Source organism: Cuculus canorus, chromosome 22 (assembly GCF_017976375.1).
Source record: "Cuculus canorus isolate bCucCan1 chromosome 22, bCucCan1.pri, whole genome shotgun sequence".
Lineage (NCBI taxonomy): Eukaryota > Metazoa > Chordata > Aves > Cuculiformes > Cuculidae > Cuculus > Cuculus canorus.
In genome coordinates, this window is record NC_071422.1 from 7,796,974 (window position 1) to 7,819,894 (window position 22,921).

At 46.8% G+C, this 22,921-nt stretch overlaps 1 protein-coding gene across 3 annotated transcripts in view; it reads left to right on the top strand.

The window, feature by feature from the left end:
- CSMD2 (CUB and Sushi multiple domains 2) overlaps positions 1-22,921 on the top strand; it is a 295,469-nt gene that overhangs the window by 139,864 nt on the left and 132,684 nt on the right. For 2 of the 3 annotated variants that reach the window (XM_054086316.1, XM_054086315.1), the window contains 5 exons: positions 2,851-2,938; positions 4,127-4,251; positions 6,811-6,932; positions 13,441-13,544; positions 19,204-19,316. The exons of the other annotated variant lie outside the window; for it this stretch is intronic. In XM_054086316.1, the coding sequence (XP_053942291.1) occupies positions 2,851-2,938; positions 4,127-4,251; positions 6,811-6,932; positions 13,441-13,544; positions 19,204-19,316 (552 nt within the window). The remainder of the gene's footprint in view (positions 1-2,850; positions 2,939-4,126; positions 4,252-6,810; positions 6,933-13,440; positions 13,545-19,203; positions 19,317-22,921) is intronic. 3 annotated transcript variants of the gene reach the window in all.

Below are 22,921 nucleotides of genomic sequence, written 5' to 3' on the forward strand. Positions count from 1 at the left end.
TATGTTTCCAAAGTACAACGTCCCAGCTGTCATGAGATGGAGATGTCTTTCCTTTCCCCTTTGCTCTGTTTTATCTTATCTGTTCTCTGGTTTATCTACACGTGCTGTATAGAGATTAATAAATCGCTGGCTAACAAGAGCAGAACTCACTTTAGCCTTCAGAAGTGGGACTGGTGAGTGACCGCCTGCCCGCTGGCGCCGGTGGGTTCGGCTGTTCACCTGGAGCCTCCTTCCTGCTGAAGCTTCGAGTCGGAAGCTTCGAGGTTCACTGTCATTAATATGGGATGTTGTAAGTGGATGTGATACCAGGGCAGAGTAACCGATGTGGGCGTAAGTGGCGTTGTCGGGATGGTCTTTTGATCACTGGAGAAAGAATTTGTGGAGAGGCAGTTGGTAGTCGGCTCTGCGAGGAAGAGCGTACGAGTGGTTGCGTGCAGACGCTCTCTCTGTCCATGTGTACAGGCATTTCGTGCTTAGTGTGGTTTCACCCTGAAGAAGGCTTAGAAGTGAGATCTTTTTAGTTCTTTTCCTTAAATACCGCATGGATTGGTGACCCACAACCCTAGTTTCTACACTCCATCCTGTTGATTTTGGAGACGTCTATACAGTCAGCTTGTTTGCGTAGGCAGGCAGTGATGTGAGAAGCCCCGAGGAAGGCGATGTCACCCATGTACTGTGTTCAGCCAACCTTCCATTTCTCAGAAGCACCAGCCAAAGGGTTCTTTGAAGCTGGTGATTTCGTTTGCGGAAGAATCACCAAATTACCTTGCATCTCTGAGTCGTGCCGGAGATACCCATTCCTGGAGCAGAGCTTTGTCGTGGCTTCAGTTGTCAGGGCAGAGCTGCTTAAATCCCAGAGATGAATCAATCCCCGCTCTGGGCAAGGGCTCCCTCCCTTCTGACTCTGTATGTTTGAAAACATCGGAATCTGTGAAATGTGACAGCAAAGCTTTGTAGGTACAAAACGCAGCCATCAAAAGAGACCATGTGCCGCTTTCATGCTTCTGCCTTGTGCTGGTGTCTCTGCGTGTCCACTTGAGCGAGCTTAACGCGAGGTTATGAATATGGAAAGAGGGAAAGCAGTCTGATTGCCCTCCAGAAAAATTCCAGAGCCTGGTTTCCCACAGAATCCTATCTCTGTTACTCTCATGCCCTTAAGCACATGGAGGAGACTGCAGAACACCCAAGTGCGGCAGCAGGGACAGCCTCCACCCCATCTCCTGCAGGCTCAGTGCCGGGAGTTGGCTCCAGTGCTGGGAGTGGAAAGGAGAGTCAGAAGAGACAAAGACTCGTTCGGAACTGAAGGGGATGGGGTCAGCCATGAGTTCCTGGAGCCAGGGAGGAGGTTGGAGCTGTAATGTTTTCAGCGCAGGTAGCCAGCAGGGAGGTGCAGTTGTTGACATGAGAGCTCTGCACCCCTGGGAGCAGAAGAACGATCCCTCTGTCCTTTAAGAAACTGTCATGCATCTTCCGCGGTAGCGCCTGGCTACGCAAGGTGTAATTACTCAATGAATAATCACCAGATTTGATGGTCTTGCCTTTCTGTGCGTTCACGCTATGCAGTCTGTGTTTGTGTAAGTTCTCCATGTACTTTCCTTGCCATTTCAATATTTACGTACACGCACCTCCACAGCTTCCACCGCACTCGCTGCCATGCAGAGCTCAAATGGTTGAGCCAACGTGTCTGCTGTTGGAAACATGCTTTTATCATCATGCACCATCATCCATTTGGCAGTGGTCTGTGGGGCACTGTGCTAACACAGTCTGGTTTGAAGCATAATTGAGATTTCTCCTTTAATCTAGCGCTAGGCAGGGGTAGGATGGAAACACTCTGGCTCGAGATTCCTGCCTCACTGCTTCAGCAACACTGCTAAGAAACATTGCATTTTCTCTGCGTCCTTCCCTTAGTGATACAAAAAAACCAGAGTCATAGAATCATATCAGAGAACAGTTTGGGTCAGGAGGGACCTTAACGATCATCTAGTTCCACCCCCCCTGCTGCGAGGTCACAAACTTCTACAGCTCCGGGACGAAATCGCCCTTTTGCCCCATATTATTGTGCATTTTGTTAGTTGCTGGAATTCAGCGTTGGAATCAGTGTATTGGCAGATCTCCTCGCATCCTTGGCAGGAGCCACCCCAGCGATATCCACCCCGGTTATATCCCCCCGCAAGGCTTGAACGCTCGTTTGCGCCATGTCTCAGGCTGGAGGGGCAAAGTGGCAACGCAGAGGTTGGACTCTGAAGGTGTTTATTCAGTGCTGATCACCACGTCATAGATTTCATGTTTGTTGGCAGTTACATTAAGGTTGCTTCATAAAATTGTTCATACTCCAACTAAATTACTTGCTTTCAAACGCTAGATTGCATTTCCCTCTCCTTTCTCCCTTTTGTTCTGTGCTTGTTTTTTTCCCTGGGATCATCCACCTGCCTTTTCACGGAGTTGTTTTCTCTCCCCAGCACCACGCGGGCGGGTTTGGAGGGCGGCAGGCTGTCACCTTGTCGTGGCACAGGTGGCTGTTTTAATCACAGGCTTCGGAAATGGGCTGCTTAATTGGTGTAATTTTGCAGAATGAAAAACCTCTTTTCAGAGGTCCTTGTGTAGTGGAACGGAGGGAAAACTGCGTCCCTAGCTGGCATTTCCTAGACAACACTTTGGTGTATAAACTGAGCTGAAATGATTCCAGTTACATTTGTTTCCAAAGCTGTTTTTTTTTTCTAAACCAAATGGAACACGTTCAGGTTTTTGAGCTACCAATTGCCATTTTTCTCTCCACGTCCACCAAGACAGTTGATGAAAGAATGTTTCTTTTGCTATTCTGTCTCTGTATGTGCTGTTTTTGCTTTGTAGTAACTCAGGTTGGTGTGTCCCAGGGACATAATATGTGTCCAGACCCTGGGATTCCAGAGAGGGGCAAAAGAATAGGCAACGATTTTAGGTAAGAACCTTTTACGCCTGTGTTTATGCATGCTGCACAGCTCCTGTTTATAACCATTGTGTGCGCTTCTTGGCATCACGTAGTCTGTTTTTAGAGACCATCTGCACACCTCGCGATGTATGGTGTCTGGAAAGCTTGCTGCGACTGGCGATGTAGAAGAACAAGTGTGTATAAATGTGCACGTGTGTTGGCGGCGGGGGGAGACCGCATCCCAGATGAGGATCTGTAACCATCTCTCTCTGAGCATTTCTCTTTTTACAATACAGGCATTTAGCCAGGTTTTTATCATCGATGCTTCTTGTTGTTCCCCCTCCAGTTAAGTGCAGAAAAAACTGTCTTAAACGGAAAAAAAAAAATCATTTCCCAAATTAGCTGGAGCCCCAGCACGGCCCTGCCCGCAGTGAATTTGGGGTGACTTCCCAAAGCGCCGATGCAGTTCCTTGTCAATAAATGGACGTGGTGCTAGATAATTGTTTCCTTATAAAGTTTAAAACAATGCCGTTATTCCCTCGTAGTCGGTAGCGTTCATTTAAAACGTGCAGGAACAAACTAGCCTGCCGTTAGCAATGGTGAATCGATATTTAATCTTATTTTGCTGTCGATGGCTGTTTTGTTCACTCAAAATGTCTTTCAATTTAACCTGAGTCTATCAAATTCTCCAGAAATCCAAAAGACGGATCAGAGGGGTGAGAGTGGGAGAGAGGGAATTCCCAGTAGTCCCTAAATGCCATAGGATAAATTCTCAGCTGCTCTAAACCAGCATCATGTCGCTTCGGTGAATAAGGCGGCGTTGGCTTAAACCAGCAAAGGATGTGAATCCAAAGCAGTAGAATAAAGAACAAATCTTTCAGCAGTGGATAAAGATATATTTTCTCTTTATGAGAACGCTGAGCACGTCATCTCTTGGGGCTGAGCCTGTGCTCCCGCACAGAATAAGATCCCCACTGACGTTGCAGTGAAAGGCTCGTACCTGCTCCTGGACTCTCGGCACCTCCGGCAAACAGTGCCCGGCACAAGCACACGCGCGAGGCAGACGCTTGCACCTCATTCATTTCTGCTGTTGCCTGGAGCGCCGGGGAACTCTCTGTGTTTGCAGTTTGGAGGCTCGCTGGGCTGGTAGGGAGGGAGTGACAGAGCTGTGGCTGCGGCGTCTCGGTTGCTAATTCCCCGCTGTGTTCTGTCTGCCAGGTTAGGCTCCAGCATCCAGTTCACCTGTAACGAGGGCTACGATTTGCAAGGGTCCAAAAGCATCACCTGTAAGAGAGTGAGCGACATAATCGTGGCGTGGAGTGACCACAGGCCGGTGTGCAGAGGTGAGAAGACAAAAGCATTGCCCTGAGCCATTGGAATGACTGAGAAAACCCACCTCCTTAACATCCCTTCCATGCGTCACCCATTCTGGCCTTGAGTTTGTCGGTGCTTGGTTGGGGTCTCTCAGGTGGTTCCAAACTCCAGCGCGCTGTGGTCCAGCTCTGCTTTTGGACCCCCTTCCCGATGGTCCCCAGCCCGCTGCGAGGATCCAGCCCTCGACTGGGTGATCAGCCCTGCTCTGAGTGCTTTTGCGCTCCTGGAAGTGGGAGTTTGGTCTGGCCGGCTTCGTGGCCAGAAGCCAGTAGGATCTTTGTTCTTTTCCAGCAGTGATTCTTGGAATCTGGCTGAGCGGAACTAAGATGGGTTCAGATTTTTCAGTCTTTTCAGCACAAGCCTGAGAAAGAAACCTTTGCTTGGTTCTTACACAATTTTTTTGATTCCAGAAATTCAGGTTTCAAGAAAAACACCGATTCCCCTTGCATAATGGGACTAATAGAGCCATTTCCATCATCTGCAGAGATGCATAAGCTATTATTCATATTAATATGAATATAATAATAGGAATAGCATTCATAATAATATCGATAATGTTATTAGCTATTATTAGCTATTAGCTCTGGACTATATGGATTGTGGTTGTGTCTCTCATACCCATGTACTACATCGTCATCTCTTCCCATCTCTTTCTGTCCCCTTCTGTTCTCTCCATTCCAGGCATTTCTTTTTATCAGCTAACAGGGAAAGGGGAGAAAAGTTGAAAGCCTGAAACCAAGTCAGGCAAAGCTGAGATGGAGGGAGATTCTGTTAAATGGAACTTGCTGCTAGGAGGCAGCGGGGTGGGATTACTGAGGCTCTGGCTCCTAACTGCATGATCCTGATTATCCTGTGCCCAGCCAGGAGCGGATGGGGTTGTCTTTCAGCCAAAACAATATTAATGCCCATTTTGCCCTTGGCCATTTTGTTTTCATTCCCCCTCTCTCTCTGAAAAGTGGCATGCACAATTGTGATATTTGTAATGCTAATAATTAACAACTTGTAATATTTTTAATTAAATCCCTCTAAAGCTCTTAAAGTCATAAATTGGTATTTTTGCAGTCCTTTTTTCCTTTAATTTCATCTGCAGATTTTTTCAAAGCTTTGGAATCCCATCTAATTCTTGAAACAAGTCTGGAATAAATTGAATCAGTGTAAGAGGATATTTGGCATAAATATGTGACACTATAAAGGAAATTTATGATGTCCTCCTGCAAGAGATAAGGAAGGATTTGCCTGCATTATTATGGTTCTATGAATCAACTTAGTCTTTTACTTTAACAACCAACTTTTGGAGTTTTTTTTTCTTTATAAAAGTTTTCCATTTGCCTTTTCTTTCAGTTTTATACCACTTTTTCTGTTTTGTTCCATTCTGTTATAGGGTGTTGAGTTTCTCTCAGACGGCAGGAATCGGGGTGCCCAATAAGCCAGCTTTTAACCTGATACGCAGTGATCAAATCCCTCGCCACTGTTGAGAGACTGGTTTTCAGCTTCCCCATATACAGCAGGTGCCCTCTGGGTCCTGGGCAGACTCACTTAACCCCTTTATGCTCCTGTTGCCCACTTTTAAAATGGGAATAATGGGATTTACCTTTTCCTGTACGGTGGGATGGACACGTGTGACAGGCTCCGGGATGGGGTCCGATGAGGAACGTGGTTTGAGCATCATGGATGGATGTGCTCAGCTCCTTCCTGAGCTGCTTCTCAGTGTTGCTCACGTTCCCTTGTGACCACCTGTGTAGTCAGTTTGGCCAGGAGATAATTTTTTCATGCTTTACTGCTATTCAGAGAGGAAAAAAGCCTTCCAGATGCCACATGTGCAAATACGGCTCCTTTGGGATTGGAGAGAAATTAATTTTGCGGATCCCTCACAAGAGCAGAAGCCGTTACAAAACCTGGATGCTGTTCTTTACTTTACTGGTGAAATATTATATCAAAGGAATACCAGAGGCAAACATTTCCCTGCTTAAGCACTTTTCAGCTTCTTTGAGATATGAGGTTGAGCTGCTACTTTGGTTCTGAGTCCAAGGTGGTGTCAGAATGAGGTCAGCCCATACCTAATAAATACTTACTCTGCAGTATTGGGTTTGACCTGCAGTGAGGAAAGGAAAACGACCTTCTGGGGGACATGAAAAAGGAGCAGTGTCTTAGCTGGAGTCTTCCATGCGGTTGCTTTCATTGTCCTGGACACCAAAGTATTTCTGTGAGGGCTTTAATATAGTAAAAGATAAATAAAAGCGGTCTGAGTGCTAGAGAATGGGGCGGTTTGGGTTGATCTGGTGGTCCATCTGTTTGACAGCCCCTGGGAACACCCCACTCATCTGTTCATCACGGATAAATCCCTTATTTCTGATGTTACATGGAACAAAACAAATCTTTTGGCTAGTAGAAACAACACAGAGCAGAGATTTTTAATTCGCCTGCACTTCCATGCGTCTCTCCCCCTCTCCTCTCCATGAACAAAGAGAATGGTGCATGGCCCAAAGCTGAGACCTCACCCAAAGTCTGTCCTGTTTTCCTCTTTGCAGCTAGGATGTGTGACATGTACCTTCGTGGTCCCAGCGGTGTGATAACCTCTCCCAACTACCCTGTGCAGTACGATAACAACGCCTACTGCGTGTGGGTCATCACAGCGCTCAATCCGGCCAAGGTAGGTCTCAGAGATGCGCCTCCACGTCATTAGTTCAGTGCCTCAATTGAAATGTTGTACAGTTTTGCTTCCCGAGAGGACTGCTCACTGATATTTAGCCATCCAGGCCTCTGTTTCTGATGTTGTGGCCTCTTCTTCTCCAACAGGCTTTTTCCACGTGTTCCTCAACTGTCTTTAAAGACCGCAACGCTCACGTTGCCTCTCTGCTGAAAATTCATTTTGTTAAAGGATGTAATTAAAAGTGAATGTAATTATTTTTAATCGAAACCTCTTTGATATCTTGGCGTGAATAGTGGTGAAATGCCAAAGAGCTTAGCAAAGCACCTCATTAAGCCGGCTCTCCGGTGGGGCAGGACGGCTGTGCCAGGAATGCTGATCGCTTCCTCTTGCCCGGTGGCTGGCCTCTCTCCAACAGGGATTTCGGCCCCCAGAGGGCAGAGGGTGAGTGAGGCATGGTTCATCGACTGCTCTTTATGCGGTATTGTAAATCTATAAACAAGTCCCTCCTGCGTTCTCTGCAGTTTGGGAGAGGGGAAGTTGGTGGGGATTTTCTATCCCCACTGGTCTACGCGTGTGACTCGTGTCTGTTGCTGCTGATCACAGAGAGAGCAAAGCTTTACTGGCTGGGCCTCTGCAAGATCAGGTCCCTTCCATGTTCTGCTGGCTCAGGGAGGGCAACATTCAGTGTCTCGCAGCTTTTCCCGTTCCTGCAAATTCAGCCTGTTCCTCTTCTCTAGATCGGCATCGGAACATAAGAACAAGAACCGAAGTTACTTTGCTGTGTAGCTCATAATCCACTTTCTGAGGTGTTATTCACCATCTTCTGCTCTCAGAAGGTGATGAGTTTCATTCTTTTTGGTATCTGGATTCCTACTAAAATCATCTCCATCAGCTCACGAGCAAATCTTGCATGCTGACGCTGAGCTCGCGTGCTTATTCTGTCAGTTATGCCTCGGTCCTTGCCTCTGGGCCAACCACTGCCTTTTGCTGCTTATCCGAGGACGGCGTTTCACACACATGTTAGTATCCAAGGATCTCCTTTTGCTAGAAATCATTATGGTCTGTAGCAGTGCTGGCAGCCTTCGGCAGCTGATGGGATGGTACCTCATCCTCTCCCTCCGGAGCGCTGGCCGTGCAGGGGCTGGAGCTGCCTGGAGAGCCTCTCCGGTTCTGCTTCTCTCTCCTCAGTTCAGGTCTTTAATAAGTGCAGATTGCTGGGGAATTAGGATTTTAATGAGGAGTATTCCTACGTTCCAGTTGCAGAATGAGTCTGTATTTAAAGGGCTGGCATTAGCCGGTCATTTCATCCAGCGGATGTCTTGGTTTGGCTGCACAGGACTGTAGGAATGACCCGAATTCTGGGAAACGAGTGTAGAATCAGGACAGTTTTCAGTGCTGATCTATTAGGAGCGATTTACTCGTTAATCAGACCCAGGAGGTTCTTCATCAGGGTAATGTGCAAGTGGGGAACAGACCACGTGTACCATCAGCTCTCGCTGCTCAAGTGTCAGCTGTGTTTTTCAGTCTCTGGCCTGCAGACCTTTGGGTGTTCACTGCCTGGGCACGGGCAGCGGAGGACTACATCCCAGGCTGTGGTACGTGTGTTACATTTATCTTTGATTTTCTGCATCTTTGTCCTTCAAAGACCACCAAAATCCACTTCTTGTATAATATATAAAATATAAAATGGTTTGGAAAGAAGCTGCAGTGAGTTAGGTGGAGCCACGCCCTGGGTGTTATGTACACTAATGCACTTCCAGTTGGGTTTTCTGGTACATATGATGAAGAAAGAAATGGCAATCAGCTGTCAAGAGATGCTTGTTGGCCATGTCCGCTGTTTCATTGACCCTTTGCCCCATTGCTTTCATGTTGAATACTCAGAGTCTAATCTTCAGCTCTGGCCATTTGGTTTTCTGCCAGCCTTGTGCACAAACTTTTTCTTCTTCTCTATTAGTGGTGCGATGGGATGAGCTTCTCCTTTCCTGAGCTTCCTGGGCAAACTGTCTTGTTTCCCAAAAACTTGCTGTCTGTGAATTTCTACTTCTGGAAAGTTTCTCCTCTTTGTTCCACCGATGAGTTTTCTTCCTCAGCTTTTAAACCTGTGTAATAATAAGCTTTGATTAGAAAACAGAGTCTGCAAGTCCTGATCCTTAGCTTTCATAAATATAAAAGGGACTGAAATTGGTAAAATCCATTAATTTCAGTATTTGCCAGCTTGGAGCAGAGATTCAGCGGCAAAAGGAAGTGTAATTTATGCTCCATGGGCTGCAACATCACTCGGTGCAGAGGTGCAGCGCAACTGAAATAAGGAAGGATTGGTTGGAGCAGCCGCTCGTGTTAACTGCAAAGAGACAGCCGTTTTCTTTGAAGTGATAAACAGTTGATTAGGAATAGCAGATTATAAAAGGTTTCTGGGTTTTGAACGTTTCATCCTGGAAGCGTAATTTACAGATAGGGAACAGCTCTCCATCTCTTTGAAGCAGGGAGGGTTGGGAGGAATGCACTGATTGTTTCGGGAAAGCCACTGCTGACCCCGCTTGTTCCTCGCCTGCTGGTTTTGGGGTGAGCTGGCGCCCAGGGCTGCGGCGGGGGCTCCAGAGCCCAGACAAGGTGCAGGCTTCCTTCTGGCACTCATCAGGAAGATGGGAAACAAATGGAAACAAAGAATTGCCCTTAGTGTTTTCTGCTGTTTAGTAAATTCATTAAGGCTCCAGAAACCCAAGTTGTGCAGACAGGACCAGCCGATCGATGCAAATACTCAAAGGGGAGTAGATTCCCTGGCACGGGCGGTTCCTGTTGTCCAGCACCGCTCCCGAGGTGGCTCCGTAGGCCGGTGCAGCAGTGTATATAGAGTCATGGAATCGTTAAGGTTGGAAAAGACCTTCAAGTTCATCCAGTCAGCTCAGCCCCGCTGTGCCTGCTAAGCCATGTCCCAAAGGGCCACGCTACACGTTTTTTGAACCCCTCCAGGGATGGGGCCTCCCCCGCTGCCCTGGGCAGCCTCTGCCAGGGCTTCACCACTTTGTCAGTAAAGAAATTTTTCCTAATATCCAATCTAATCCTCCCCAGAGCAACTCGAGGCCATTTTCTCTCGTTCGGTCACTAATTACTCTGGAGAAGCTACATGTCCCCGACCCAGCGTGGCGTGGAGAGGCTGCTGTGTGAGTTTCGATGCCGGCTCGGTCACTGGGATAGCTACCTTGACAAGTCATGTAGTGTGACCTCTGAGAAGTCCACACAGATCTCCTGCAGACTTAAAGCAGTCTCAGTGTTAGGAACGTGTTGCTAAATTGGAGAATTCCCTTCCCCAACTCACGTTGCCGATGGGAGCAGAGGGGATGATCTCATCGCTGTGCATCCCTGAGCACGGGCGAGGGAAGGAGGTGAAGATGAATTAATTAAAATGCCTGTAAAATACTTGAAGGTAAAAGCATTATGGGCCTGAGCTGCTGCCTGCTGAAATCCGTGGTAATCATTTTATTGACTTGAGGGGCCTTTGGATCAAGTCCTGTGATATGAAGCTTTTAATATGAGCGATGGGAAAACCACTGAGTCGAGTTCAGAACTCACTTGCAAGTCATCTGTTCTATATTTGAAAGGAACTGTGAGCCAGATTCCCTGAGCTACGTAATCCCCTCCAAGTTTGCTCAGAACCCTCCATAAACAGTGTTAAGGGCAGAGTGCTCTTCGGTCAACACCTTGGAATTATCTTCTATACCAAGGGTGACATCAAACCTGTGTGGGCGATATTCGGGGTATGTAGGATTTTGCTGGTTGCCGGTGCCTTGGGAATTAATTTCAACCACAGTGGAGAAATAAATCACCTGGGAACTGAGACATGCATATGGTAATTGGTGAATTTGCATTCAAACTATTTCTGAACCTTCTGGACGTAATGGTTGTTGCTGGATGATATTTCTCAGGGGGTTATTCTCACCTGGAGCCTATCTCACCAAATAAAGCTGCATCCAGCCTTCCTGTGTCCTCGGCAGAGAGAGATAGACCCCTCCATGGGGTGATCTGTCCCAAATGGAGAGAGGTGAGGACAGGCTGTGAGAGCCTGGGGAAGAGAAGGGAGTAGCTTCCAGTGCTGAAAGGGGCTCCAGGAAAGCTGGGGAGGGGCTCTGGATCAGGGAGGGCAGGGATAGGATGAGGGGGAAGGGTTTTCAGCTGAAAGAGGGGAGATTGAGATGACATCTTAGGGAGAAATGTTTTTCTGTGAGGGTGGGGAGGCCCTGGCCCAGGTTGCCCAGAGCAGTGGGGGCTGCCCCATCCCTGGAGGGGTTCCAGGCCAGGTTGGATGGGGCTTGGAGCCCCTGATCCAGGGGGAGGTGTCCCTGCCCATGGCAGGGGGTGGAACTGGGTGGGCTTTGAGGTCTCTTCCAACCCATTCCCATGATTCTATGTGTTCAAAATGCTTGAGACTGGGGAGAAGTTGTGGGGGAATGAGTGATGCTGTTTGTAAAGCGTTGGGATAAAGTGCAAGAGGTGCTGCTCTCCATGGAGAGAATTATTGTGGTTGCTTTCCTATGAATGCGTCTGCACTGCAGATCACTTTGCAGTACAAAACCTTACAATTAAGTGTCACATTCCAGCCTGTTCTCTTGACTTTACTAATTGCTTCCTATCACTTCATCAGCTTATAAGTGAGGTTTTGTGTCATCCGGGTATTTGTGTGTCCTGGTAGGTCTCTTGATTTTTAATGAATCATTAAATAACTTTCAGCTTTCAGACCAAAAAGAAAATAGGAAAATGGATAAATAAATATTGTATTCAGCATCCTGTTCCTGTGCCACTGGGTTAGAGTCTTCAGTATACGAGAATGTAATTAGTTATTTAATTAGGGTCGGACTCCTTAGAAGGCCACTTACTTGAATGACTGATTTAATTAATGATGTGTGCCATTTTACAGTAGTGTGTTCATTGTATTAATTACATTATTCCATCATTACATGGTTTAATAATAATCTGCACAGGTTAATATTTCGGTACTACGACTAAAATTAATGGTTCCCAACTTGTATGAAGGATCACCCAGGCCCGTTCCACCATCGTGGGGCTTTTGGGTGATACCTGATTTTACAGCTAGAATATCCGATTGGCTTTTCTATGCATTTGAGAAGTACTACTTGTGTTTCTCTGTAGAAGATGGGAGCGTGTGGCAGTTCCATCTGAGCTATATATATACAGCTATTATTTTTAAAGCCCTCTCTTGGCATTTGACGTCCAACTTAACCCATTTTCTTACTGAAGAAAGTTAAAGTTGAGTAGCATTTGACAGCAAAGTCTCGTCTTCCTGGAGGGTCCCTAACAGCCTCAGAGAGTGGCACAACACGCTCCCGTTCTACATAATGCTGTTAGTTGTTGCTTTTGGCTTTAACTTTGGGGCTGTTACCCTTCTGCGACTGCCGGCGTTGGCAGGAGACGCCGCTTCAATAACAGGCAGGAAATTATAGGACAAAGCTGTTAGTTTTGCTGTGCCTCGTATCCTTGCCCCAAGGGAAGAGGTGTAGGGGGGTTCCATGTGTCTGTGGGGCTCTGCACACGTGTAGGTCCTTCTCATTAATGTGCTGTGTGAAATAGCATAGTGTGAACCTAAATTTAGTTGGTTAAAAGTTAGGAAATTTCACATACTTACAGGCACACGGACAAAGATCTGAATGCATTCACGTGTTTAAGAGCTTTCCTGAATCCTATCAGTTAAAACTCTCTTAAGAAGCAAAGCTACTGTTGATTTTTGCTGGTGGTGTGGGTGGTGTAAAGCTCTCCTGTAAATTAAGCTCTCTTCCTTTTCTGTTTGTCTGTGCTGTCTAAGACTGGATTAAGACTTTTGTCCCCTACATCACATTGTAATTTTCAGTTATTTAAGATTTCAAACCTCTCAGCTTCTGTGGGCCCTCTGCTCCGAAGTGATACCTGGAGGAGGCAGCAAGATCCAGTGGCGTGAAAGGTTGGGGTGGAACAGGAGAGTAAACACAGGAAACAAACATTTGTGGACAAATATGATGATAATTGTGTTTGCAGACAGCTTGAAACAATTTCTTTGAGCGGTAATTCACACAAAGCCTTTCTTGGTCAGACAAAAGGGTCTGAAAACGTTGAAAGCTTTCTAAGCAACGTAGAGCAGAAGGAAGTCGTATGTAACAAACACTCTGCACGTTCAAAGCCATCACTGTAATTGCAGGTTAATGAAAGAAATGGTAGCAGAACCTGGTGGAAAAAGCATGCTGAAACCCCAGCACACACATCTTTATCAATAAAGTCATCTAGAAAATCAATAGATAAAGCAGAAAAATCTGAGAGATAATTTCAGTAAGAGCTCAATTTGTCTGGGAAGAAGGGCTCCAGCGCTATAAAAAGTGAGGACGGTCACCTCTGGTGATGTCCTGGAGATATTAATGCTCTTAGAAATTGCTCTTGGATAGACAAACAGATAAATACACAAGACAAGAGGATCTGCTGGCTACTGTGGCAGTTGACTCATATTAACGTGCTGCATCTTTGCCAGGTTATCAAACTCACCTTTGAAGAATTTGAACTAGAAAGAGGATATGACACTCTGACAGTGGGGGATGGCGGACAAGTCGGAGACCAGAAAACTGTGCTTTACGTGTAAGTAGCATGTCCTTTGTCCCCGTGAGCCCCCACGCCTCAGCTTTGCCTGGTGAGCTGTAGCCGGTGTGTTTGGATGGAGAGTCCCAGTCTGCTCCCTGGGCATTGCTGGGTGGTTCATATGCTGTTTGCCATTTGTGGTGGAGCGGATTGTTCTTGGTTTGCTCATCCCTCATCGCGTTCTCTTTGGCTTCAGCTCACAGGAGGGCTTTTTCCTCTTTGCTTCGCTTCTCTTGAGCTGCCTCTGTTGGAGCCTCTTGGAGGGAGCCAAGTGACCTTCACATTTGGAGCAAGAGTGAATGCAAACCAGGCAGAAACTGAGAACCGTTTGGATCTCTCTCATTGAGTGACACTGAGCGTTTTACACCCAGTGTGCATTTGTGTAAACGATGATACGTGCTTCTTCAAGGCTGAGAACTGGTCTCCCTTTAGTTCATAGATCCAATGTTCTATGGAGGTTTCTGCAGTAGAGGAAACCTTGTAGATGGTCCTACTTCCCTTCCAGTCCTTTTTGTATCAGCATTTCCTGTGATTTTTTGAAAGGTTTTGGTTGTTTGGGTTTGGGGTTTGGGTTTCTTTTTCAATTTTAATTACAAAGAAAGGATTTTTGGACCAATACAGGGTCAGTCCAGCCATGCTTAAGGAGATGACCTCTCAAATGCTGCCATCTTTTAGTTTAAGGAATTGCGATGTTGTCAGTCTGTTGTTTTTAGAAGATTTGAAGACCAAAGGCTTTATCTTACAGTGGGAATAACAGGGAAATCTGCTCTGTGTTGGTGTTTGCCGTCTCGGTTTTGGTGCGAGTTGGAAGGAACACATCGATTGGAATGATATAAAGGAATGTGTGGGATAGTAGATGGAAGGGAAGGGTTTTTCCTGACCCATGTGTGTTACACCATGGAAGCAAGCATTGCTGGTGTCTGCTGGTATTTGGGCAGTTTTGAGGTTGGTGTAAGCTCTTGGCTGCTCTGAGGAGAGCATGTGCTGGGACCTCCAAGCCTTCATGAAATGTGGCAGTGTGCGCTCCATAGAGAGGTTTTTCTCCTTTTAAACTTCCCTGTCTTTCCGAGTTTTAGTTTTATGTACCCTTTGCTCCACTCTGAACCTGCACCATGCTGGGAAGTGGCTGTAGTGGGAGTGGATCCCTCTGTAGCACAGGGTAAGTCAGGATCTTTGACAATAGCCCCTAGAAGATGCCAGTGTTGAAAAAGAGGAAGCCTTGGTCATCTTTCAGAAGGCTTCTTATTCTCATTAACTCAGTGATGCTGATGGCTTATGTTTGTCCTTTCTCCGGTGAAGTCTCTCTGTTCCTTTTCCTGAAGGGTCAGTGAGAAATCAGTTTGTGTACCACTCAAATATAATTATGATAACTGTGTATCATTCACATCCCCTTTACTGAAGGGACAATGCTTCTGCTATAGCTTCTTTGAACTGTTGAATTCAAATACTGTGCAGCTTTATGCAAATCCAAAATTTAAAAGCTGCTTTGGGCCTCAGGATGGCCTTCGGTACTCCAGAAATCTCTTTTCCTCTCGGCGTGTCCGATCCAAGCGACGCCGTTCACCCCTGCAAGCCCAAAGGTGGGGTACAGCCACCCCAGAGTGTGTGTGGGTAGTGGGGCAGGAGCATGAGGCGTGCATGGTGCTCCACTGTGGCGAAGTTTGCTCTGGCCTGAGCTTCCTGACTTCAGGGCAGCTTTGAGCACCTCCAGGCATTTTTTCTCCATGTTCCTGAGCCCAGACGTGCCCCTGATTGTCTCCGTGTCCTGACCGCTGCTGGAAGCGTGACTTCTTGCCACCTTGGGGTATCATTTGGCTGTTGTGAGTCAAGGCGTAAGCCACTGGTGTTTCTCAACCTCTTCAACATCTTGAGGGCACTCACAAGGCCGAGTACCAGAGCAGAAGCAGGGAAAATTCACCATGATGTTCCAAAGCAATATTTAAAGTGATGAACGAAGTGTTGGAGCCAGGGCCACCAGCATCCAGCTTTAATGTCTTAGCTTGAGAGACTCTCTTCTTTTCTGTCTAATGAAAAATGTATAAGAGAAAACAGCTCTCCAGAAGCCACTCTTGCAAAGCTGCTGTACTCTTTCCAACTGGAAGAGAGTATTTCATTTTGTGTTTTTTAATTCCTCCTCTCCGCTTGTTTTTCCACATGAATCAGCCTCCTACTTTGTTTTCTCTTATCTTGATGTTTGTCTTTCCAAAAATTGCATTTTCTCTGAGATCCATTTTCCTATACGTTTATTTTCTGAACGTGAAGGTCAGTGGTGCTGAGGGCAGGAACCCTCCTAACCTGCAGTGGATGTAAATGTAAAGTCTGGTTATTGCAGAAGTGTTTGTAATTAAAGTGTCACAGAACATTTCACAACTGATTGGTCAAAATGTGCAAATTACCACCAGGGGAGTAGTTTGCAATAACTTGCTGAAATGATTTCTCATTCCTTCCCTTTCTGTTTCCCTAAAGCCCGTGAAGATTTTCGTGGGTTTGGTTTTATTCATTCCACATTTTCTCACTCTGCGTTAGCAATTTGACACGTTGTTGATGTGGATTTGGGATGGCTGAGACTGTCCACACAAGGTGCAGCGTGTGGTGTCCTCTCCCAGAGCAGGAGAACTTCCCATTGTGTCGCTGATGCGAAGCTAAACACGGAAATTCATTTATTTTCATTTTTAATCTGAAAGGATAAGCTGAAAACAAGCGAAATGTGAAAGAGCACAGAAATACTCCATTTGTAATGAATGTGGTTCAAAGTCCATGGACAGCTTTTCTCAGCGATTGCTGCCCGTTGCCTGCTGTCAGGCGGGTTCACGTATCCATTGGATACAAGCTGTAGAGTTTTTGAGGAATCGGCATGCAGAAACCGAGCTCCGTCAAAGACAGGAGTTCAGTTTTCTTACTGCTCTTCATTTATTCTCGGCGCTCCAAGAGGATCTCAGTCGTACAGCCTTTCAATTCAAGAAATACATTTGCATCAATGTGCAAAGCAGCAGACGTTTTCCCAAGCTGAGATATGAGGGACCATTTGTTTCCAGTCTCACTCACATCCCTGTAAAACGCGTCTCGGAGAACATAACAGATTGTTAGGCTGAGCTTTCTGACTTGCAGAGAGGATTTTATTCCCTAAAGTAACAAGCACCCAAATCAATCATTCAGCTCGTTAAAGCGGGATGGGAGAACGTGCAAAAACCTTTGAGGCGCCTTTTTCTGAAGGTTTGTCTCTTGGTCTGTTCCTCATTTCTGCCCGTCTGCTCCTTAAATAACTTGAAAAGAATCAACAGTAGCACTTCTGTGCTCCCCATCAAACTCTACGGATGCAAAAAAAGTCATTAAAACAAGATTACTTCTTAATTTACCAGCACCCTATGATCAATACAATCTCTGATCCAGGTCAGATCAAGAACAGAACAAAAGTGGGGCAGAACTGGGAGAGCTTTGATGGACTTGGGAGACAAGAATTGTGATTTCAGGGAACAACGTGCTCTGTGTTCTACAGCCAGCACTTGAGCAGTGACTGATTTCAGGTGTTTTGTAGTCCCTGGTGTGTTTGTAATGGCTTTAAATTGGAAGGGGGAAGATTTAGATTAGACATTAGGAAGAAATTCTTCACAATGAGGGTAGTGAAACACTGCTTCGGGTTACCCAGAGCAGTGGTGGTGCCCCATCCCTGGAGGGGTTCCAGGCCAGGTTGGATGGGGCTTGGAGCCCCTGAGCCAGTGGGAGGTGTCCCTGCCCATGGCAGGGGGTGGAACTGGATGGGCTTTGAGGTCCCCTCTGATCCAAACCATCCTATGATTCTGTGTGACTTGATGAGTATCCCTGGGATGAGGAGGAGAGTTGTGTATGGTAAGGTTGGTCCCATTTACATTAGGTTCCTGTAAGGCTGTTGGAAGGAATCTGGCACTCATCAGGCAGCTGGTGTTAAGGATGTCAAGTGAGTGGAATGAGCAACACAAACCTTCGAGCAGTCGTTTGGATTCGCTTTAAACCCACGCTAATGGGCAGATCAGCCATACTGACTCTTATTACCCAGGAAACTGGGAATCACAGCACTTACCCCTGGAGGTTGCAAATTCCGTTTATTCCCAGGATTCTTTTACCATGCAGCTGCTGGGTTTATTCCCTGGCTGGATTGGTTTGCAATAATTCTGCCTTGAAAGCTCAGGGATCAATTTTATCGTAGAATCATAGAGTAGTTTGGGTTGAAAGGGATGTTAAAGCCCATCCAGTTTCACTCCCTGCCATGGGCAGGGACACCTCCCACTGGATCAGGGGCTCCAAGGCCCATCCAACCTGGCCTGGAACCCCTCCAGGGATGGGGCAGCCACCACTGCTCTGGGCACCCTGGGCCAGGGCCTCCCCACTGTCATAATGAAGAAATTTCTCCTTATGTCCAGTCTAAATCTGCCCCTCTCCAGTTTATACCCATTGCCCCTCATCCTATCCCCACAAACCTTTATGAACAGCCCCTCTCCAGCTTTCCTGTAGCCCCTTCAGGTGCTGGAAGGTCTCTGTAAGGTCTCCTCAGAGCCTTCTCATATCAAGAAGTCTTCCAGGTGCTGCCGTTGTGCTGGAGAACGGCGCCAGCAGAAGCCATGCCCATACATATGGATGTGTTTGGATTGAAGCAAACGCTTCAGGAACAGAAAAAACACGGATGCACTTGCAGTGGTTGCACTTAGGGTAATTTATAAATTTATCACACATGATACCTTGGCAGAAACGGTGTAAAAACAGCGCTAAACACCACTGCCGAGACAGGCAACACCACACTCCTGCTCGGTAGTAATGGTCCCTGCCCACGCCGTTCCTCTGTTTGCAGAAGTAGAGGGGAGGGAAGGAGCCGCGCTCCAAGCAGGCGTCTGTGTGTGCGAGCGCCTGCACTGCTGCCTGTGTGGGCGGGGGAGAAAACTCTAAAGCTGTGTTGAACCGCAGCGAAGTGATTAATCCCAAGGGCTGAATGAGCCACACACGGCTCATTAATACCGGTATATCGGTGGCATTTTTGTAAATCGTTTTGGCTCTCCTAGGAGCATCCTTGAAGGGGAGGTGGTGTCCTGATCATCCCGTAGTGCCTGGACCAGTAACGCTCCTCAAGGGCTCACAGGGCGTTCAGCAGAATCTCAGGCTCGTGCTTCCTCTTCCAGGGTTTTTTGGAGATCTTTGTGGAAACTCCTCCGTCAAGACAGAAATGTAACAGAGAATGTGGTGAAAATAGTTTTTTTCTAATATCGGAAAACGCCTCTCGAGACAGTTAAGAGGACTCAGTCACCAGCGTGGGTTCTGGGAGTTTTATTTGTTTGCTTATGTTTTGCTTCAGTTAGAAAGGAAATTATCACTATTGATGCTGGATAATATATTGTAATAATGGTACCAAATTGTACTTATTATAGTGATGATGGTAATAACTCACAGGCTCTCAGCTACGGTAGAAGGCTTGTTGCTTAGGGAGTGTGCAGAAACGCACCGAGAGGCTCATCAGTCTTGAAAATCCATCAGGTTTTTGGACAGTATTCTGGTTTGGGCTTATTCTTAATTGTGTTGGCATTGCTCTTGCTGTTTTCTGCTCCTACAGAGGTGTATGTGCTCTTTATTTTGGTAGGAAAATAAATTTTGGGAGAGATACAAGCTCTTTACTTGTTCTTGCTCATTTTTACAGCTTGACGGGCACCACTGTCCCCGATCTCATCGTTAGCACCCACCACCAGATGTGGCTCCTCTTCCAGACAGACAGCGTCAGCAACTTGCTGGGATTCAAAGCAACCTATGAAGGTAATCCAAGCGTCTCTCTCAGAATACACCTCTTTTCAAAGCATCAGGGATGAGATGGGTACAGTTGTTTGGGAGAAAAGAGAGAAGGAAGCTTCTCTAAATATATTGAAACTCTGCAGATTGTCTTTAGTGCTGAAGCTTTGCTCCACTAAGAACAGATTTTGTGATTCCTTTTCCATGAAAGCAGGCGGATGGGTAATGTGTTGTTGCTGTTTCATCTGCTTTGTTGGAAAAGAGTTGGTGGATTTTCAGCTGAATGCAACAGGCTGTGTCTGCAGGGGGAAATGAGGTCGAGTAATCCGTGGTTCCAGTAGATTAGTGGTATCAAGTACTGTAAACTTTGGTCTGGCGTATCTCAAGTGAAATAGAAGTTAATACTGGAGGTTTTGAAAAGAAACGTACAAAATGGATTAGGTTGTGAATGCTGGACTGGTCATAAGCTGCTGTGTTTACTGTCATCGTAGGTATTTGTGAAGGTAGAGGAGGTGTGGTGGAAAGCTGTTCCTCCTAACTCCTGGAAGTGACTGGTGGTTCTGGCTGAAGCTTTTCTTAGATTCCTCGTTTGAGTTGGTTTTAGATGTTTCCAGAAATCTCCATCTGGTGCCTCCACATTTGCTGTGAGCACCGCGGTTCCTCGGCTTCCTCTGCAGGCGCTGCTCTGGAGAACATCCTCTGCATCCTCCATCCAAAAGCCTCACAGCAGTGGAGGGGGACCTTGTTTCTGGGGTGCAGCTGCCAGTGCAGCCACACAGGAGCGCTTCCACTTTGATGTCAGCTTCTTTTCGGTATTGTTGTCATCTTGAGTCTCTTTTCAGGGCGCTGGAATGCCTTTCTGTTTTCTCTCTGACCTGCTGATATCAGCACACACTTCTTGGCTCTGATGCCCAAAAGCAGCCCCACAATCTTTCTCTAGACAAGAGGGCTGCTCCTGAAACATCTGAGTCCCAGCAGCTTCCACTGACATCAGCAGGAACATTTAAATCTTTCTTTCCAGGGCCCTAAATGCACATTAGCGTTCATTCATTTTTAAAAGTATTTCCCTGGGACTTGGCGTGTTTCAGGGAAGTGTCATACCGTGTTCAGGGCAGGACCTCCCCGAAGTGCTGCTGATTGATGCTGAAATAACAGCAGTTAGGAGCCCAAAGGGACCTGACCTGCCATAAAACCTGGTTGGACTAAATGCCAGCGTGTCTGGACAGGCTGAGCCATACCTCAAGAGGGGACTGGGTCGTGATGCTGAGTATTTACAGGACTGCAGGACCGGGTCAGCAGGAAAGTTATTAGGCATGGACAAGAGATAATGGAATTGAAAGAAGGCAAAAGCAAATCCAGCCTGATTGCCTAGGGAGCATCTTAATGGTCCTGTTTCAGTCTTACTGGCTGTGACTGTTGCAGCCTAAAAGCTTGCTCTCTGCAGTGCTGGGATGTCTCCTGCCACGTTTGTCTGCAGCTGGTCCTTAGCAGCCTGGCAGCATCTGCTGCTGCACCCCTACCTGCCAGCTGCAGGGGGGCGAAAGCTCTCTCTGGCTTTGCTTTGAGAACTTAGCTGCTTTGTTGATCTTATCTGAAGGCTAACGTGGATGTATTCATACAATCATCGAATAGTTTGGGTTGGAAGGGACCTTAAAGATCATCCAGTTCCGACCCCTCCCATGGGCAGGGACACCTCCCACTGGCTCAGGCTGCCCAAAGCCCATCCAACCCGACCTGGAACCCCTCCAGGGATGGGGCAGCCACAGCTTCCCTGAGGATCCTGTTCCAGGGCCTCCCCGTTCTTGGTGTGCAGAAACTCTTCCTTGTTTCTAGTCTCTCAGTGAGTCTTAAGTTTGCTCTCCAGTGTAGCACATGAAGTTGCCACGCACATGATATAGGGACTTCCTTACACTGCTGTTCGTCTTCTGTGAACTTTGGGTCTGTAAGGAGCTTGACTCCTTCCTCCTCTGACTTGCCTTGACGCTGTTGGTAGCTTGATCTATAGCGAGGCTGAGCTGCTCGTGCTCCCCGTGCCCTCACCAGTCGGTTTGGGCATCACTTATCATTTATGCTCGGAGTCCTCTTGTATGGAGCTTCCAGTGTCAGCTGTGCTTCTCCTTTCCCTGCTCATCAGCTGCTGCCTATTCGCTGCACTCTTCTGTGTCCGTCACCTCCCATAGGAGACACAAAAGGGGGATGTTCCGGCTCTGCCAAACCTAAAGGAGGGGCCGCTGCCCTGGGGTGGGTCTGTCCTTGGCAGACGTCAGGAGCAGGAGCTGCTCTCTGCCTGTCATTCAAATATCTTCTGGGTTTCTAGTTGTCTTTGTAGTTTTTCTGTAGCAGCTTCTTGACCTTGCAAAATGGATTTGTGCATGAACGAAGAGCTCCATTCTGTGCCCGAGGTCCGTGCTGGCGCTGACCTGAGGTTGCGCTAACCTCTACTCAGCCAGATCCATAAAACTCTTCCAGTTTTTGCAAATGCTTTGAGTTCCAGAGCAAGAGACAGTTAAGTAAGAAGCAATTAGCACTTGCCAAATGCATTATGAAATTATATGCAACTTACTAACAAGTTTCAATATCAGTTTTATGGCCACGCCGCTTCCTAATTGTGAGAGGAAAATTACAGCTAATGGAGCTGTGTAAAGTCAGGACCAAAAATCTGCCTAATAGAAGGGCAGAGAATTGCTTATAGAGCACGTTTAAAAAGCCATCCATCCTAAAACATGTACGTTTTAGTGTACGTTTGAAGTGTAATGCAATCGTAAAGCCTGTTGCTGGTGCCGAGACAGTTATGCCGAAGAGATTTATGGATGCACAGATTGAAGGACCTGCTGGAAGGACTGTGCTGAGGAGGGCAAGACGCTATCGGATTGTTAATGTGGAGTTCCTGAGGAGGGGGAGCCAACCCAGGGCCTTTGCTTGGCTTGTGAGTAAAGAGAAAGCACGCTTGCACCAGGCAGAGCATACAAAACACAAGGTGTCTGGATTCAGGTTTTCCAAACCTATGCTGCAACGTTTGGAACCGCATGCTCAGTGGGTGTAAATCAGCGTGACAGCATGGATTTTCAATTAAGCTGTGTCAGTCGTTACCAGCTGAGGATCTGGCTCATTAATGTTCATGGAGATTATTTTTAAATCTCCGATGTCTCCACTGCAGCCACTTTTATCCTTTTAAACAGACACTCTCTTATAATAGAGAACAATATTTTTGGACTTCCAGTGCTTGTCAGAAGAAATTTGTATTAAGCTCCACTTTGCTGGAAAAGTCTTTTCTTTCTTACAACTATAGCGAGCTGATTGATACCGCAATTTAGTGCTTGACTTGTGAGAAGGCTTACAGCCTCCCGGGGGCTGGGGCTGATCTTCTCTCTTCTTTCCTTTAATCTCAGATGACTTTTTCTGACAGTACTTTCCCCTTAGAGCAGCCTGGTGCTTCCTGCAGCCATCGAAATGATGCTTTGAAAATCCCCAAGTCAACTCCTTGGGATGGTTGGGAAGCAGTAATTCCTTCAGGTAACATTTTCAGAAGTTCTCGAGAAATTTAGGGTTATCACAAAATCGGGGAACGGTTTGGGTTGGAAGAGACCTCAAAGATCTTCCAGTTCCAACCCCTGCCATGGGCAGGGACACCT